Source organism: Motacilla alba, chromosome 3 (assembly GCF_015832195.1).
Source record: "Motacilla alba alba isolate MOTALB_02 chromosome 3, Motacilla_alba_V1.0_pri, whole genome shotgun sequence".
In the NCBI taxonomy this organism is placed as follows: domain Eukaryota; kingdom Metazoa; phylum Chordata; class Aves; order Passeriformes; family Motacillidae; genus Motacilla; species Motacilla alba.
In genome coordinates, this window is record NC_052018.1 from 21274858 (window position 1) to 21294119 (window position 19262).

The window sequence follows — 19262 nt, forward strand, 5'->3', positions numbered from 1 at the left end:
AAGGGTGAGTGAGAAGTTTCTCACAGGGCTTTTATTTAAGAAGACCAGACTAGAGATACTCTGTAGAACCAAAGGTCTGGGTGGGAAACCAGTGTCTGGCAGCAGTGTTCTGCTCTGATCAGGTTGATTAAGAGACGTAGACAGCATAGACAGTTACTTAAGCAAAGAAACATCAATTTGAGCAATATATCTAAAGGCTGAAAAGGGAAATGAGCCAGACCCATCTGTACTACATATCCATGCAGTGATGAGCATGAAGAAAACAGTGATGTCAAAAATCAGGTTGGTATGCTTCTGGTTGCATTTCTGTGTCATTTTTTTCTTTCACAGGTTTACAGTTTGTGACTGAGAGCAAAGCTCAGCACTGCTAAGCCACGTTTGTTCCCCTTTCAGAGTTCCAGGGATACATTTGTACTCTGTTTCCACTTCATTGTGTTCTTGATCTCTGTGGGGTTTGTTTACTGTCATATATAGTAGTGACATGATGCTGAAGTGCAGAAATGATTCTTCTCTTCCAAGTCTCCTTCTGTTTGATGCAGTCATTTTGTGTAGGCCTTTGAGTGTTTCCAGGGAAACAGGGAGGGATGTATGATGGGCTAGAGTGTGTACTTGTTTCTGTCAATATCTTGCTCAGTGGAATGCCATCTCTTTTCAAAAATGAAGATAATGCTGCTGTGATCACCATTGCCATTAAAGCTGGGTTTTTTTGCAGGTTTGTCTAATGAGAGATATAGAATTGGGGAAGAAAAAAAAAGTCAGCTTTATGATCCCTTTAAGGCACAGCAATTGTAATGCAATATCCAGAGTAAGCAAAACTAATATTAACTGACATATCAACTCCAGCATTGGTGATAAGATTTTAGAAAGAAAGATGTGGCATGACTTACTAATTGAACTAGCTTTAATCTCAATGAAATATATAAAGATTAATAATGTAAGGCTTTATTTTAAAGTTAATGTTATTGAAGGCAATACTCTGCACTAAATGAGATTTAATATGTTTTGTCACTGATATATACAAACAAAAGACCAAAGAGTTTAAATAAATCTAGTGCTAAAAAGCCTGTTCATCTGAGTAAATGGGTGACATTAAATACTCAACTTTGTTAAATGGACATTTCTATCTAGTGGATTAGGCAAGGATAAATTTAGGTGTCAATGCTTGACTCACCCATGCAGGATGAGATTCTTCTCTTTGCCTTTTGTATTTTTTATAGCAGTTATAGGATTTGTCATCCACTTCCTAAAAACCTTGCTCTGTGTTGCCAGGGATCTCATCCACATCATGACACAGAGTAGTAAAATTATGAGAAACCCAGCTGGTGTGTATGAAGGAGGGAGGTGAGCTCCTCACAGTGCCATTTCCACATGACTTGTTATAGTCTGGTGGGAGCTCCAGTGTAAACCTCTGGCAGCTCGGCCAGTTTACAACTGCCTGCAGACCTGTCTTGGGACCCTGCAGTACTTTCATTGTTTAAGTGCCTTCATACATGTACTTTCATTGCCTGTTTATATTAGTGTTTGTCTTTTTGCACCCAGTTTCTCCCTCGCCCTTTGTGCCCACGCAGGTGCATCTCAGAGGTCCTGTGTGACCCCTCTCCCTCCTTAGAAGGGCAGGGGCTTCCAAGTCCATGCTGTCCTCAGCCATCTTCTTTGGGCCTTGTGAGAGAAAGGGCCATGGCACTAATTTTCTTTCACTCTCAAGTCTTTGTTTACAGCATTTTTCTTCCTCCTGGGAACAGAGCCAGGAATTGCAATCAGTACATAGTCCAGGAAGACCCCTGACCATTGTCCCAGCTTGTGTGACACTGGGGAGCCAGGCTGTGGGGTCCACTCTAGTGAGCATATCAGGGCTCCAGTGTTTCTCCCTCATGTTCCCTGCTGCTTTAATCTCTGACACAGTACAGCTGCCTCTGTCAGAAGGAAAAATATTTATGGCCTTTTATATCTGAAATTCCCGGTGCAGTCAGGATTAGCTGGAGCTTAATATAATCTTGAAGCCATGCTCTCAATATATGAACTACTTCTCACTTTTTCCAAGGCTTTACATTTCCTTGGTGGTTTTGCATTATTTTGCATAATTTTATTCACAAATGGTATAGCACTATGAATTCAATACCTTACTCACTGCTTACAGTTGCAAGCTGTTGATTTTATCTTGCTATTCCAAGATATGTGAATAAGCAATTTTGTGGTTAGATGGTAGTTTTTATGCAACGTATTTCTTCAGTGTTGGATCTGGTACAATGAGAAAGACAGGTCTCAGCATTCATGTAATTGCCAGTTGAGAAAAATGTATTAGCAATTTACTGTGAGGTAAAGTATGTTAAAAATACTTGGTCAGAGTTGAGACTTGTGAGGTTTGTTTCCCATCTCTACTCTGTCTACTGGGTGTTGTGTGGTATTTGGTTCTGTGATTAGGACCTGAAAAACTCCCCTGTCTTGCATGGCAGTGAGAATAGTTAATTTAATACATTAGTTTGCAAGACTCAAATTATAGATTTCAATAATTAAGAACATAAATTATGTTTAGATGCTTACATGATTAAAGTATGATTGGACTGAACAGTGTAATTTCATGTTTGTCATAAAGCTCTTCATGGTGGTTGATGATGGAGAGTCCTGACTATATCCTGACTGCTTGCTTACACCATGTCTGAACTGAATAGTTTGCATTCTAGTGAGCTTGAGGGGTTTATTGCTTACAACCTCATACTTTGTATATGCTTGTGCTGCTTCTTTCCACACCAGGTTACTAAGCCTAAGTTAGGGCTGTACTGCAAAGATGCGTGCGAGTAGCTGCACGTCCCAGCTTTTCATTGATGGCTGCCAACTAAACTCACGTTCTCTGACATCATTCCTGACTTCCCATTTGCTTAAATTTCCAAACCAGGAGACTGATGCCACTCAAAAACTTGGTTAGTTTGGACCTAACTGGTAGAGTTAGAGTGTGGTAGAATCTCAGGAGACCTAGTTGACTTATGATGGCTCAGATTTTTTGGGTGAATGCAACTGTGGAGATCATGACTTGGATTTAGCATGAAAAAGCAAACCAGGGGAGGGCAGAACATCTGCTTTTCCATGATGAACTTTAAATTGACCTTTGGACTTGTTTAGATCATAAGCCAGGATTTTGGACTACTTTTTTATTTTTTATTTTATTACTATTTTAGTCAAATTCCAGTTGGCTGTTCAAAACTCTCATAAAGGAGAAACAAAAAACTGAATCTGCCCATGTGCTTCTCTGATGCATCTGTGGAAACAGGAACAGCATGAGTGAGCAAGTGAAGACACAAATATGAGGAGAGTGGCAATGTGGGTGCTGTCAGGGACTTTGCTTGCATAACACAGCATGCAGGAAGTTGGTAGTTCAGCATCTAAAAACCTCATCTGCTTTTTTACTGGCTTTAGCACTCATACAGAATTTCTGGGGATGATGTATATCAGAGGTATGGATGTGCCTCTAGTGTATAACAGGTGCTTGGATGTGTCAAGTTCTGTGCAAGATAAAGTTTTAGTACAGAAAGGGGCCCTCATCACAAGCTTTCTAGGAAAAATTAGGTGTTCTGGGACAAGGTAGTTTTCAAAGGAAACATGTTTACATTACATCAGTATGAACTGTGAAATGAATTAGTGTTTCTGGTATTTCCAAGATTCACAATCTTTTTGCCAACTCTGTTTATTTGTTGCTGAAGTAGATAGCTTGCATATAAAATGGCACATAAAGATTTCCTTTTCTATTTGTACTTGAAAAAGTAGTTCCACTAGACCTGTGAAAGGAAAATGTTGTTTCTCACTTTGATAAGTTCTCTTCCACTGAGCAGCTGTAAAGCAATGGTGTGTTTTGCATACCAGTGTATCTGTAGGAACAGGATTTAGTACCAAGTATAGGGGAAGAATTCCTCAACTGCAGTGATTGAATCTTGGGCTTTATTAATAGTTTCTGGTTTTCCTTCTTTATATTAATTGTCAAGGTCTTCAGTGTACAGGAAACTATTTTAATTCAGATACAACATTGTCTTTCACAGTCTCCATTCTTGTCCTTTCTAATGGTGGGCATTATAAATTAGACAGTGGAATGCTGTCTTCCTGTTTTTACTTCAGGAAAAGAAAATCAACATAACTTTTCTAGGACAATCAAAGCCAAATTTAAAGAATTGAACAGTTCTGTCTACACTTAAATGGCTTTAAATATATTACTGCTGCACCATCATAGTTTAACATAAATAGGTTAACAATCTCATAATATCTGTCTGGTTTATTATGAATTGATCAAGAATTCATCTAGTATCATGATACTTTGCTTTCCAGAAGACAGTACAAGCTTCTCAGGTTTAAATATAGTTGGAATGTTGTGTAAGGGCCTGGGTTTTTTTATTATTTGTTCCAAGTGTGTAATCCTATACAAGTACCAGTTTGATATGCATTCCTCAAACACAGCAGCCTTTAAAGTTACCTCCCACATATGTAACTTCTTCCCCCATTCCAGGTGATTTTTATGCTCTATATGAGGATTGAAACTTTCCCAAATCTCTTCCTTTCATAACATTTGACGTTTCAGCGTGCTGCCTAGATGCATACAGATGGCTCAGTGGGAGGAAGCAATACAAATGTGCTCAGCCTCAAAGGCTAGATTGCAAATGGCAAGTCAAATTTGGGATATACCAACCTTTCAGAGTGGTCTTCAAATCTGGCATGTTCTACAAGAGTATCATTAATTTTGTATTACCCATCAGTAACACTGGAACTGGAGTCAGGAAAGGAGCCTTTCTCAGATTCAGTTGTGGTTTTTGCCTTTGAGCATTCATGATCTTCCATTCTGTGCAACACTGGCCTGACTTCAGGGCTGTGTGTCTCTCAGAAGCAAAGGAATATTTATAAGGACCTTGAATTTTCATGATGCAGTGGTTTTCACTTCATTTCAATATAGCATTTCCAAAAGCAGTTTTTATTGATGTATTGTGGTTCTGAACTATGTGGAGAAAAGGTCATTACAATGATTATACTCAAGGCAGATGTTGTCTGTATTAGTTACTTTGCAGTAAAAGAGACACCCATCAGTCTGTCTATTAACAGTATTTCGTTTCAACATGATGGACAATACAGAAATGTTTGCAAAAATAGTTGCAATATTGAAAGTATATTGACTGATGCTTTTATTTTCTTTGTGTGACATTTGGATTTATATAATAGTATTACTTGAAGAAAACCCTTCTATTTGGGAATAAACAGGAGTTTAGTTTGGGATGGGACCAGCTGAGCCGTTGTGTTTGCTTGCCCAGCAGTAGATGTTCAAATTATGAGTGATTGCATTTACTCTGTCTTTAGTAGCATAAATCTATGATAAAATACTAATTCACAAATGGGAATCAGAACACCCAGCAAGAACTTGTAGAAAATGTTTACAGGTAACAAATCACCACAGAAAATAATTGTGTCCCTTTGTAATTCTTAGAAAGGAAGGATAGGGTGAGAGCAGTTCAGGATCATGATAACCAATATGCTTGAAGTGGCCATAGAAATTGAAGATTTAGGGGAACTGGATGGATGACAATCCCAAGGGAGCAGCTGCTGTGTCAGCACCTATTCAAGCAGCTGCTGCTGTGCAGGGAGAGAGCTGTGGCTGCTCCCCAGCAATGCAGCCCTCTGACAGAGGTGGGAATCCTCTCCTCTGCCCAGACACTAGCACATGGCACTTCTCTAGCGTGTGTGTATTTATTCACAATCTTCCCAATTCTATTTTTGCCTGATCCAAGTTAAACTGACTTTAACCACACCCAGAGAGTTTCCTGTAGGCTTTGAAAATGCCTGGGTATAAATCACCTAGAATTGCTTCTGTTTCAATTATAAAAATTGCTTCATATCAGGCAGAACTGATGAATTTGAAGCTGTGGTGCTGAGAGTAATACTGGGAAACAAGCAGGTAAAACAAATGTTTGGTATTATACTCATATGTATCTTGGTCTAAGAAGAAATCGTTCTAAAAAGCAAATTTTCTCCCCAGTTTTACATAGCAGCAAAATCACTTTAAACTTTGACCTCCTTTCTTCCCTCTAAACCAAGTTGTGGTTTTGTTTTCTTTTTTAACCTTGACTGTATTTCATTGTAATCCTGAGCAAGGAATTGGGTATCTTGCAAGAATTACTGGTTGTTGGCAGTAAACTAGCCTGTTGCAGGGAGGCACAAATTCCTCTGGTAAAATCTTAGCAACAAAGGAGTTGGTGAAAAAGATTCTTGCTAGATTACATGTGGCCAAGATTTCACCCTTGATCTGTAGGTGGAATGCAAAGAAGTTGCCTTTGAAGCCACATATGTGGTTATTGGTTACAGCACGCTGCCTTCTCTCCTGCCCAAGCACACTCTGCAGCATGTAGGATGTGTGGAGCTGGGGAGATCCTTCTCTAAAACCATGAAGGGCTTTTTTCCCATAGGAAAAGTGAGTTGTTTTGGAGCTTGATAATTAACAAGAGTGGCTTGGAAACAAGAAGGAAATGTGTTTATCTTTTGTGACACATTTCACAGTACAAAAGAAACCGACCATGTATCTGCTTTGGAGTGAAGCCAAGAGTTTTTCAGTGCACTCTCTATGGATAAAAGAAGGAGTGAACACCCACCCCAAAATAGCCAGCTATTGAATGGTCAGGGAACATATGTGGGCTGAAGCAGCCAGTCTGTGGCTGTGAACTGAGAAACATCTGATGAACAGAGTAGTGTTCTCCCCTACCTCCTCCACTCAAGAAAAACCCTCCATCACATGATTCTCAGGATCAGCTGGTAGTCAGTGTTTGGTTAACCTCTGAGAAGCCGGTTCTATTTCAAAAGACATTGTGAGTAGCCCTTACAGGACCCAGTTCAGAGAGAAAGTTGCTATAACTTGCAACTATTATCCAGACCCAATCCAAGTGATCACTTTTTGGAGAACTTGCTTCTGATGAATCTACATCATTGTTGATTTCTGAAGCCGTATTCTTCTATGTGCCCACTAGGGACTTTGGTGGAAGGCTGATATTAGTGGTGCCTATTGATCTAGTCCTTGGGTGCAAATTTCTTCTTTACTTAGCACTCTCATTATTTACTGTTTTGATTTTGTTCTTCCTTTCCTGTACTAAGAATGTGATCTTTTAATGAGTGAGCCTAAAATTACTTTGGTTTTTCTGTGTGACAGCCTTTCAGATGCCAGGTTAGTTTATTTTCTTTGACATTCATATTGCATCCTTTTTATCTTAACTCATTAATAGCTTATAAAATATTCATGATGCAGACAAAAGGGACTCAGGTGACAATTACTGAATGAAATTCAAGATTTATGCCTTATTTCCAAGGCTGGAACAAAGATATTTGTAAGATTATTTGAAGCTTCAAGAAGAGGATTATCAGATGTGGTGGATATATATGTACTGCCCAGAGCATGCCCATCTGTGTAGGCAGTTAAAGCTTGCTTTATGGCCTCAGTTGAAGACTATGGCATAAAGTCCTGCAACATCTAGGACTTGCCTGGATGCTGCTTGTTACATGTTGCATTAATGTCTGTTCTCCAAACAATAATAAACAAAATGTCTTCTAACTGTCTTTGTCAAGATACAAAGAGTGACCCTGGCTTTTATAATTTAAGAATATTGTAATTTACTTGGGTGAAAATATCCATCCTGTACAAGTGAAGCCTCACAGACCCAGCTTTTCACAGCCTGATTGTTCTAAGTTTTCTCTTGGTTCAAAGCCACAAAGCTAAATTTCAAAAAGACTTGAAGTAATTTTTTCACGGCAGATGTTTGGTTTGGTTAGTCATGGAGTTTGTAATGACAGGTGAGTGGACTTCTGCCAAAAACTCAACTAATCAAACAATAATTTCTGTTCGGTGTAAATTTTTTTTTTGCAGAAGTTATCTTTTCATTAGAGAAATTTGGAGCAAGAATGATATTTGTGTTGTTTTCAGTGCCAGACACACTGCCATGTCTTTTAGCTAGATTTCAGCAGATTTCCTGTTAATACTGATCTGCACCTTTCTTTGCAAGTAGCCCCATAAAAATCAACAATTTGATGCATCTAGGAACTAGTGATTCTGGTACTTAACAAATTACAATTTTTGTGGATGTTAGCAAGAAAAGTGTAAACTATCAGAAGATAGATACAAGGAGAGAAGAGCGATTTTTCGAGTATTTGGGTTGAATAAAGTGAAAATGAAGCTTAATGAAAGTATGGATTCTGCAGTTCAAGAAAAGTATTTCATTTTTTTTTTAAACAAAACTGCTAACATACTAAACTAGACCATAATTTCAAAATTCTTTTTCTTAGATCTACTTTGGAGTTGTTTCTTTTCATGGTGTACAATAAATGTAATTATTTTTTCTTATGGACTAATCTGGTTTACAGGGTAAGAAAGGCTAGATTGTTGTTTTAATTTGCATTCAGAGCAGGCAAAGAAGAGGATGATAATCGCATCTATTATCTGGATGGGTAAACAGTAGTAAAGGGCAGTCATTCCCTGTCTGGTGCTCAAGTGCAATGCACAGAAATAATTTTATTGATCCAATTTACCAGAAGATTTAAGGGCCAGATAATAATTTGGAATTTTATGAGAATATGTAATATTTCAGGTTTATGTTGCACTTATCTGCAGTGAAATGGAGAACTAAATAAAGTAGCCATTAATATTTTCTTTGAGACTTGAAATTTTAGCTTTTCAGGGTTTAAGGCAGATTTCCAGCTTAATATAATGAATTACGTTAAAGAAAAACATTGTGATGTTTTTGGCCTTTATCTGTATGATGCCTTCAAAGAGGAAAATGTCTTTAGAAAATAGTTATTTTGATACCTAACTAAAAATATACTAATTATTTAAGTAGAATTGTTTCATGCATGTTTATTTTTAATATTTATTCCAACTTAGGCTATTTGGACAGCTTTGTGTTTGGTTTGTGTTTTTTACCTTGGCCCTGCAGCAGCTGGGGGGAGCGGAGGTGCCAGCGGTGTGTGTGTGGCACCTGGGCTGTGCCCAGCACCCTCTGCCCTGCAGCCAGAGCGGGTGGCACAGCTCGTGCCTGTGTTCCTCAGCTGTCTGCAGAACCAGTAGCCAGCACTGCATTCAGATCCTGTTCTTGCCCACACAGCAGTGAAATCCTTCTGATCCAGGGGTGTTTGCTGCCCACAGACTGGCTTCCAAAGCTGTGCTAAGGATGGAGGATCCATAGTTTGGATATTGCACTGTGTGAGTTAAAGAATCTGCAGGAGGTTCCTGGCAAGATAATCCATTCCTGTTCCTGTCATTCAGCCAAAGGGAAACATGCTGACTCTGTATGAATCAGGGTGGGTTTTTTTAATGGGACGGTGAATGTTGTTTCCGAAGGAATTACATAACCATTCCATTCCTAGCATCATGGTAGTCAGAGTATGTTAGCAGGGGTTTGCAAGCTTTGTGCATTTAAATGGACACCTTATCCTCATAATCAGTGTGTTTTTCTGAGTTACTGTTTTCTTATAAGCCCTTGTACTTATTGATAATTAGCATAAAATATTTCTGCTGCTGTTCAGATTAACTGCGGATTTTAGAACAGATCCTTTTTTGATTTAAGCATGATCAAAGTAAAATTTCAAGTGGTCCAGTGAAATTGCGGGCTTGTGTTAGAGTTAGGATATAGATATATGACTCAGAACTATCTCATGATCAATAAAGCAAATTTTGAATTTTAAACCATCATAGCAAAAGCTGCAGAGAAGTGTTTTTGCTTGTCATGTAACCAAAAACAACCTCCAGGAAAGATGTTCGCGTGAATGTGTTACAGCAAGTCTGGTGTTTGGTGCTAAACAAAACTTCCATGGCAGCAAGAGATTTTGGGACCAGTAAAGCTTTGATATTTGTTACAATTCTGGTGTGGGATATTAAAACTGCAGGTAGTGCTCTCCATCATACTAGATGAACAACTTGAATCTTGTTTGTAGCTAAAAAGACAGTAAGATGATCTAAAAGGAAATGCAAATGGTAATGCCTGTATGTGCAAAGAAATAAAGCACTCTCATTTTAACATGTATATATGTTTATATATGTTTATAACAATTTATGTTTATATTGTCTTTGTGATACTTCCCTTGTTCTACTGAAAATTGCATATTTTTGTTATGTATAATCTTATGGTTTTATTCATTTCAGACAAGCTCTATATGGGACCAGGGCAACTGTACCATGATCTGCAGAACCTTTTACATGACTTGAATGTACTTGGTCAAATTAGCCAATTAGTAAGCAGCCTTAAAGGAAACTATCAGGTAATAAACAAAGCTGGATTTATTTTTCAAGTTTTTTCTTGTAACGTTGTATATTTGCCTCTCCCTAGGGTTTGTGCAAGGTATTCTTTAGTTCTCTCTGCAAAAAGTGGAGTAATTTTTACTTCTTGTAATTCATTTACTGATAACTATCAAGTGTTATAAATGGATTACAGCTGTCCTTCTAATCTTGCTTTTCTTTATTGTTTTTAAGTGTAGGTGGATACTACAAGTGTCTGCATTTGTTCAGTAGCTGATAAGCTTATATGGAAACAGAATTACATTTTGATGTTTAGAAATTGGATTCTTGCAGTTAGACATGGTAGTAGGAGGATGGTTGTTTGGAGGCAGCTCTTGATCCCCATCCAAGCTCATAATCCTGGCTTTTGGGGGGAAACTGTACTTAAAACTGAGTATAAATCACAAAAATATAAAAGGATTTTCAGAAGAATTTTGAAACTATTTTGCTTTAGCTTTTTTCACATTCCTTTGATTTAGCTTATATTCTGACAAACAAATATAGTACTTAACACCAAATGAAGTCTCAAGACTTCAAACAATTACTTTTTTGCTTGGTTTTTTATATGTTTTATATGTGGTTACATGTAGTTTTTAACTCCTAACTGCCACCACAGGTTGCAAATGTGTGTATATGTATGAATATATGAAAGCTGAGTTTCTCTTTACATATCTTGTCTTCAGAGTAAAGGCATTAAATAAAACATGGCATTTTTGTGAAAATATGTACTCTGAATTAAATTTATGGAAAGAGTGCTTTTTGGAAAAGCTTCACAAGTATTAGAAAGTGAATTTCATCTGAATAATTGGGAATATGTATAGCACAGATATACCATAAGACATTCACCCATCACCATATAAAAAGCCTTTCTGTCTGCACTGACAGTCAGAGGCAGCTACGCTTTGAAAACTTAAAATTCAGTCATTGTTTCAGGGTAAATGTGTGTAAGATCATTACAAGAATTTAGTTGAGGAATGAGGTCAGCTTCTTGATATTTGAAAAACATTGAAGTTGTCATAGAATTAGGATGGTGGAAAGTGTGCATACTTCTGTGTCCTTGTTAGTCGTGATGCTTTGTACATTCAGGTGAGCTTTAACTCTCTGCAACAGAACACTCACCTTGCAGTTATTCTTTCAGCATCTTAAACAGGTTTAGACCATACATCTTTCATGATGGCTCTTTAAACATTTTGACTCAAAGATTTGAACAAAAGCTTTTTTTCCATATGATTTGTAGATGTTTTCAAGAGATTTTCTTTAGTAGTGGAATTTGTGATGCTGGAATAAAGTAAAAGGCTTGTGCATACACCTGATACAAATTCACATGTTTTAATTTGACAAACACTTGGGAATGTCATTTATGCATCATCAAACTGAGCAACATGAGATTGAATGTTCAGATAAAATACATTAGAGAATATTTTACAGAACTGTGTTTACAATTATGGCTAAATTATCCATGATGGAAATGTGGCCTAATTGAAGCTCATGTGTCATTGTTTGTTATATGCAGGAATCACCTTATTATCCTGTTTGCAACAGGCAGGTAGGCTGGTGTTGAATCTTAGTTTTTTTAATTTTTCAGAACTTAAACCAATCTGTAGCCCATGACTGGACCTCAGGTTTACAAAAACTGATTTTGAAAAAAGAAGACGAAATCAGAGCAGCAGATCGCTGTAGAATTCAGCTGCAACTCCCAGGAAAACAGGACAAGTCAGTAGAAATCTTGATTACAAAACTTTCTAAATTGGTTTATGTATTAGGTATAGATGTTCGAGTGAGAATTTGGGAATCTGTAGATCTTCCCTCCCTTCTGTTTCCATAGTAAGCCCCTGAGTTTTGCTCTTACGCCATAATGCTGACAGCCTTAATGTTCCAGAGCAGCGCTGTAGCTTTTCTCCTGCTCCTCAGCCCAACTTTAATGTTCCAGAGCAGTGCTGTAGCTTTTCACTTGTTCCTCAGCCCAGCGTTCTAGGTGCAAGAAGCAAGAGGGGAACCGTGGCAGTGACAGCTAATAGGGAACAGTCACTGTTGTATTCATTCTCCAGTTCCTCTCATAACATTTCATGTAAAGTATATGGCATATCATAGTCTGCACACTTAAATCAGAGCTGAGTCTTTGTCTAAGTATTAGAAAATAATTAAATTTCATCTTGCTCAACATTCTTAGCCATGGCTGTATCATACCCAACGCATTTATAGTGGCTTTTTTTTTTTTTTTTCTGCACTGCAGGTCTGGGCGGCCAACCTTCTTTACAGCTGTGTTCAATACATTTGCCCCTGCCATCAAACAGTCTTGGATCAACAATTTACAAATGGCTAAACTGGCTCTTGGTAATTCCTACTTACTCAAATTTCCTAACAAGTTAAAATAGCTCTCAATGTACAGTGTAATGTAGTTGTTTTTATTTTTTGGAGAATGATTTTCCTTTTCTTGGTGAAAAATATCTGTAGATGTTTAAAATTGCAATACAGTAAATAGTAATGATTGTGTATCACTACAAAGTAATAGCACTTTAGATAAAACTGAGCACTCATTATGAAGGAATATATTTTCAACAGTATTTTAATGAAAGTATTCATTACTAATTGTTGCATCTAAATCACCACAAATAGTCTCTAAGTCAGAGCAACAAAAAATTTGCTGTCCTCTGATATTATTTTTTTCCTGTGTTTGCACAAGGGGATAGGTTTCCAAAGATACTTGGACTTTTCAATGCCTAAGTTGAGAAACATTGACTTGCTTGAAAGCAAGTTTCACCAGCACATGGTCAAAATAGAGTGCTTTCATGATGTCTCATGGAAGACAAGCAAAGTAACAAAAAAGAAGAGAGAATGGATGTTTCCATCATTCCAGGAGGAGGATCCCTATAATTATGATAACTGGCAGTTGGTAGTGATGTTTCTTAAACAGGCAGAGAAATGCTGTTCAACAAACAGATTTCTTAGAGTCTTGAGGAGATGTTTGATGTGTCTTTTCCTCTTTCAATATTCAGTTTACAAGATCATTAAGAGATTACCATTAACATTTTGCTAATGTAAGATGTTCTTTTTTTGCATTATCAGTAAGTATGTCATCTACTCAACTGAATTTTTGCTCACCGTTTTATGTTGTCATTTATGCATCTATGGTATAAGAACAGCCTGATCTGTATTGACTCATTCTGACAGAATTCTTTTCTGTTCCTGTGGAAAGGTGGAAGTGATTATTCAGTGAGAGGATTGTGGAGTGTTTATTGTTTGTTCTTTCCATTACAGCAGAGGATAACCTCTTAGGTTGGTTCTGCATAGAAGATGATGGGAATCAAATCAAAAAGGAAAAACATCCTCTCCTCGTTAGACACATGCCAGTGATGATGGCCAAGCAACAGGAGTTTAAGGTGAATGAAATTTTGGTATGAGATTACAATTAGGTTTTCTTGTGTGATATAATTTCTAAAGAATACCATGTTGTAAATACATCTATTAGTTCACATCTGTTACTTCTTTCTTGAGTGGCTGCCTTGGCCATTACCAGTTAAAGGTCCAGAAGAGCCATAGGAATGCAAAATGCTGCAATCTTTGAGGCACTAAGGTGTGGGATTTGTGGGGGTCCCAGGACGAGGAAAGAGATGAGAATTTTGAATCTGTGTTTTAGAAGGCTGATTTATTATATTATGATATATATTATATTAAAAATGCTATATTAAAATTATACTAAAAGAATAGAGAGAAAGGATTCATCAGAAGGCGAGACAGGAATAGAAAGGAATGAATAACAAAGTCTTGTGACTGACCAGAGAGTCTGACCCAGCTGGATTCTTGATTGGCCATTAAGTAGAAACACTCCACATGGACCAATCAAGGAAGCACCTGTTGCATTCTACAGCAGCAGAGAGCCATTGTCTGCATCTTCTTCCTGAGGCTCCCCAGCCCCCAGGACAAAAAAGTCCTAGCAAATGATTTTCATAAAGTACCATGGTGACACTAAGGAGCATCATGTTTATTTGTACATAGTATGACAGTCACTTTCATATGTAAGTGAATCACTCAGTGTAAACAGAACTGTTGGAAATTTTTAGTTCATCTTGAGATTTCCAAGTATGCGTTTGGGGCTTAGAAGTAACCTAAAGCTTACAAAGAGCAGGAATATGATCTCCATGAAAGCTGTGTTTTCCTGGTGTGACTATGCTAAATCCTCCTCAAATTTCTGATTTTTATCAATGCACAGAGAACAATATTTTAGAAATATTTTTCAAAAATTATGTTTCATGGAATCATATATAAAATGTCATATTCTGAACAATGATATAGACATTGTCTTAATGGTTCATTTCCTAAAGCAATGTGTCTGTTTGAAGCCTTATTAACCACTGACTTTGATGATGAAAATAAGTACAATGCCAAACCAATAGATGAAAGGGAAGAGTGCTGGATGCTGTTTTTCCAGTGTACCAATAGGATTTCTTATTGACCAGCAGTCTGTAAGTCTTATGCAAAAGGAGTAATGGAAATAAAATTGTGTATGTGTGGGTAGAATCCCAAAGTTAAGTTAGTGTCATTGCATGAGTTCTGCTTAAAGAGGTGAGTCTGCAGGCCCTCATTGCTAGAACAGCCTACACAGGAGGCAAGTTCAGCTGACAGCTTCATTTCAAATATGAGTATACAGATTGGATGTTGGGGGAAAATTATTGGTGGTTCAAAATGCAGTAGAAATGTATAATGGTGCTGAGACAATCTATTCCTATGATACTGGTTTTCAGAGCAGCTAAAGTTTACTGAAACTTTCTGATTTCCCATACAATCAGTCATGCTTGTCTTATTAAACAGCTTTTTCTGAGGTTTACTTTCTGAAGTCACCACTGGTGAAATAACCAGCTATTTTAAAATTTTTTTCAGAAACTTCAATCATGTCTGTATTTCCTTTGAGCCCAGGCATTTTTAAGTCTTGAAAATGCGTGCCAGGATCCATGAAGGCCCAGGCTCAACTCTTCTAATCAAGTTAGAACAGAGTCTTCTTATTTTGAAAGTAAAGGGAAGTTTGTCACCTTTACGGTTGGCTGAAATCTTTGCATTGGTCACCTCAGGAGAGCAGAGTGTGTAACAATATTGGCCTTAGCCCTGGGCTAACTTTGCCAGTTTTGCAGCTCCTAAAGTAATGTGCGTGTGAGCCCAGGAGTCATTCCTGGTTCTCCCAAATCCTTGATATTACTAGAAAATATGACTTAAGTATTACTGCAGCCGCAGCTGCAATTTGGCTCTCCAGCCCCAGCTCAGAGTGGGAAGAGAAGCTCTGCTTGGCTAATCCTGTTTGTTGGCTCTCTGGGTGCTGCTCAGGCTGCCCAGTGGTGTAGGAGCAGGTTTACATCCCATCAGAGCAGGTTTACATCCCAGGCTTCTGTCAAGACTGAGAGCTAAACTACCAGGGTTTAACTATGGAAAAAACATCACTTTTGACTAAGATGCAAAGTGACACAAGGTGTAACAAGGAGCCTGGGAAATATCCAACATGCAGACTGTCTTATTTTTCACTAGTGATTTATTTCATTGTCACAGCTACTGTAAATCACTACAAGTAGATAGCTTCAGCATGTGTTTAATGAGACATGCTAAGACAGGCATGGAAGCTCTTTTTTCTTTCTCTTTTTTTCATCTATTGATTTCAAATTTTTTCTGTATATAGTGAATTGCTTTGCTGAATAAATAATGTTTTTTCTACTAAGGCAAATGATTTTGTAATGCTTGCTGACTTCAAGGAGACTAAAATTCTTTGCACTTAGGAAAATTAAGTAAACTTGGAATTTAGAACTCTTAACTTTTGCCAACTTGTTTTGTGATGGTTTTTTGGTTTTGTTGTTTTTTTGTTGCTGTTGTTGATTGGTGGGTTTTTTTTTTATTTTGATTTTTTGTTTGTTTTGATTTTTGTGTATTCTTTTAATTGTTCACTGTTGGGAGGTGATATTGCTAGGCTGTGGGGAGTTAATACAACTGAGTACTCTAAGTTAATACTAACTGAGTTTTCACTAGTACCACAATGTAATCACAAGGACATTGATGTCCAAGATGAGAACATTAGTTTGAATTCTAGAGAATCTAGTGTAAAAATGTAGTATGACACCTCATTAGAAGCCTTTTTATTCTGTACACAGTTATGAATTGCTTTTATATATTTTAAGTGTTTACATAAGCTTTACGAAATGGCCATGGATATTAGGGAAATTAGAAATCCATGACTGGTCATAAAAATGGGGTTTTTTCAGATCCTTGATGCTTGATTCATCTTCAGAGTTGGGATGGACTTTAAATATAGACCTTGACTCTGGTGTTGCTTTCAGGTATTTTTTTTTAATGGCCTGCATGATAAAATCATGAGTATTGTTATTAATACTGACAGTAACATGATGACATGAGATTGGAAGGGAGTTGAAGTCTGAAGAATGATAGTATTACCATTCAAAATGATCAAGGCACCTGGAGAAATAATTTGCAGGGGGGAAGAAAAATAAAAAGGATGACAGTCAGCAGGACAGACACATGGTATGCTCACTGAGAAATTAGGAGTTTCATAAATCCAAATTGAAGAGGTGGTTTAGCTGGTCTGTTAAAGTATTTTTTAATAGACCAGCAAGGTAAGGATTGGTTAGGAATGTAATATTGTTACAAAGAGCAGTAATGAATGAGATGTGTAGAAACAGGCTTCTGAAGAGGTAACCATGGTATAGTGCTGCTACCAGCTCTCCTAGAATAGTGTGTTCGGGTGAGAAAACTCTGTGCTCTTAAATATACACATGAGGCTCTTAAATATACATCTGCTGGAGAGATGTCCATTGAAAAAGTGGCAATGATAAGTTTAAAAACAAAAATTTGAAAAAAATTGTTTTAAAAATTATGTGTGATTAAATGATAATGTTAATTTAGCCTGATGAAGGGATGTCTCAGGCAGGGTCATGACATATATCAGCCTTACATATAAAGGGACACTGCAGAGAAAGAAATAAGTACCTGGTGTCTGGGATGTAACTGGCTAATGATTACATCAGGGATGGTGTCAGGTTGGGGACATGAAAAAACTTAATAAAAGTCATGAAGCATTTGAGCAGATCAACAAAAGAGAATTTGTAGTCTTTGGCCATGAAGGTCTGTAGAGGTAGATAAGGAATGTGTCAGGAACAATATCCATGCACCTGACTCTGCCCAGGGGAAGCTGGGTGAGCTAAACTGACTGCTTGCCTTATGAAATTCTCTGATATCCTTAAATGCTTCAGTTAATTGCAAAGTAAAATAGACAGAAACAGGCATATTTTTCTAATGTGCTAACAGTTCTCTTTTCCTTTCCTTGAAGGTTGAATGTGCTGCTTATAATCCTGAGCCATACCTTGCTGGAGAAACAGAGTCAGATTCCTGTGCTGTGGAACATGGTTTTCTTTGGGTAAGTGTAATCTTTGCACTTTACTCAAAGTAAAATCTGAAAGTCCTGTTTCTTTCCGTTGCTTTTTGTGACTCTTGACAATGTGTAAGTATGAAAGAAATGTTGGGCTGTTTTTTTCTCTTTGTTTATTTGTTTAAAGATAAAGGGTTAGCTACTAATTTGTCTGTGTGATCTTCCTGGTCTCTGTAGGGTGTCAGTTAAGTGTGTGTGATTTGTGCAGCACAGAACAAATTCCTAAGTGCTGAGCACATTCAGAAGGGAGTTATGTGCTAATTTGTAACAATTGCTGCTAAAACCCATATGAGCTTACACTGTCCTACTGTCTGTTTTCATATTTCAAGAATGTTTTAGCCAAAAAATAATCTGTTTAAATCTGCATAGGAAAAAAATTTACTCTGCATATTGCTATGACCCCAGACATGCAGATATTCCAGCAGAAAAAAATGACGTGGATAGAAGCTGTTCATAAAAGAAAAAAAAAAAGGCAAGCTAATGATTTCAGGAGCTTTTCTAGTTACTACAATACTGAAATTTTAAGGGAACCCTTGCAAATTAAAAGTTAGAAATAGCTTTTCTTAGTGGTTTTTTCCAGCTAACCCATATAATTTCCTTTTGTCTTTGCCATTTGTAAACAGTAGTTGCAAAAACATGCAAATTAAGTCTTTGTGCTGCTACAAAATATTCTTTCTTTCTCTTTCCTTTTTTATTTTGTATAAACAGAAAGAATTACTATACAAAAATACGTACTGTGCTTGGGTAGATTTTTTTACCTCTCCCTTGGGAGATCCCTAGGGATCCCTTAGGGATCCCTATAATGTGCATGTTTATGGACATGTTCATAATACTTAGTTCTGGATCAGGGAGAAATTTAGGTTTCTGTATCAGCAAGTTTACAAAACTCTTTGTTTTGGGATGGAGCATTTTCTTGTAGAGCTGTTACTGTGCAAAGGACAGGCCTCAGCTATATTACCTGTTTTAAAAGAGGCTGAGACAATTAGAACATCAGTTATTAAAGTAGCATGTTGCACAAATACTTACAGTAATTGCATTATGTAATGTATATACATTTGAGTCAGATATCAGAATAGGCTAATATTATTCCTGCTTTAAAAACTTTTTTTTTGTGAGTGTAGAAGGCAAGTTTGCATGTATAATGTTTTGCTATATCTTGTATTTCTGCTGAATTATTCTCTTATGTCTTAATGCACATATAACTGGAGATGCACTCTTCAGTTAACATTCCAGTCATTCCTTCTTGTACTTGTTGATCTTCCTAGAGACAGGTATCAGTCATGTTCTGTTGTCCTTTTTTTAATTTTTTTTTTCATTTCAGATTGGCAGTTGTACTAATCAGATGGGCCAGGTTGCAATAGTCTCATTTCAAAGCTCCAGCCCCAAGGTTATTGAGTGCTTCAATGTGGAATCACGGATTCTCTGCATGGTCTACATACCAGAGGAGGAGAAGCTGAAAGAGCAAAACAAAGCTCCAGACTCTGAAAATGTTCTTGCAAAGACGTCTAATGTGCCTACTATTTGCCTTGGCATGGAAGAAGGAAGGTGATTCTTGGTTTTGGTGTA

The 19262-nt window shown here is 37.3% G+C and overlaps 1 protein-coding gene across 5 annotated transcripts in view; it reads left to right on the forward strand.

The window, feature by feature from the left end:
- Positions 1-19262, forward strand: part of ARHGEF10 (Rho guanine nucleotide exchange factor 10) — a 111849-nt gene that overhangs the window by 65032 nt on the left and 27555 nt on the right. For 4 of the 5 annotated variants that reach the window (XM_038130781.1, XM_038130779.1, XM_038130782.1 and 1 more), the window contains 6 exons: positions 10145-10260; positions 11862-11989; positions 12510-12610; positions 13535-13656; positions 17598-17684; positions 19018-19241. In XM_038130781.1, coding sequence (XP_037986709.1) covers positions 10145-10260; positions 11862-11989; positions 12510-12610; positions 13535-13656; positions 17598-17684; positions 19018-19241 — 778 coding nt within the window. The remainder of the gene's footprint in view (positions 1-10144; positions 10261-11861; positions 11990-12509; positions 12611-13534; positions 13657-17597; positions 17685-19017; positions 19242-19262) is intronic. The other variant, XM_038130780.1, reaches the window with a different exon arrangement.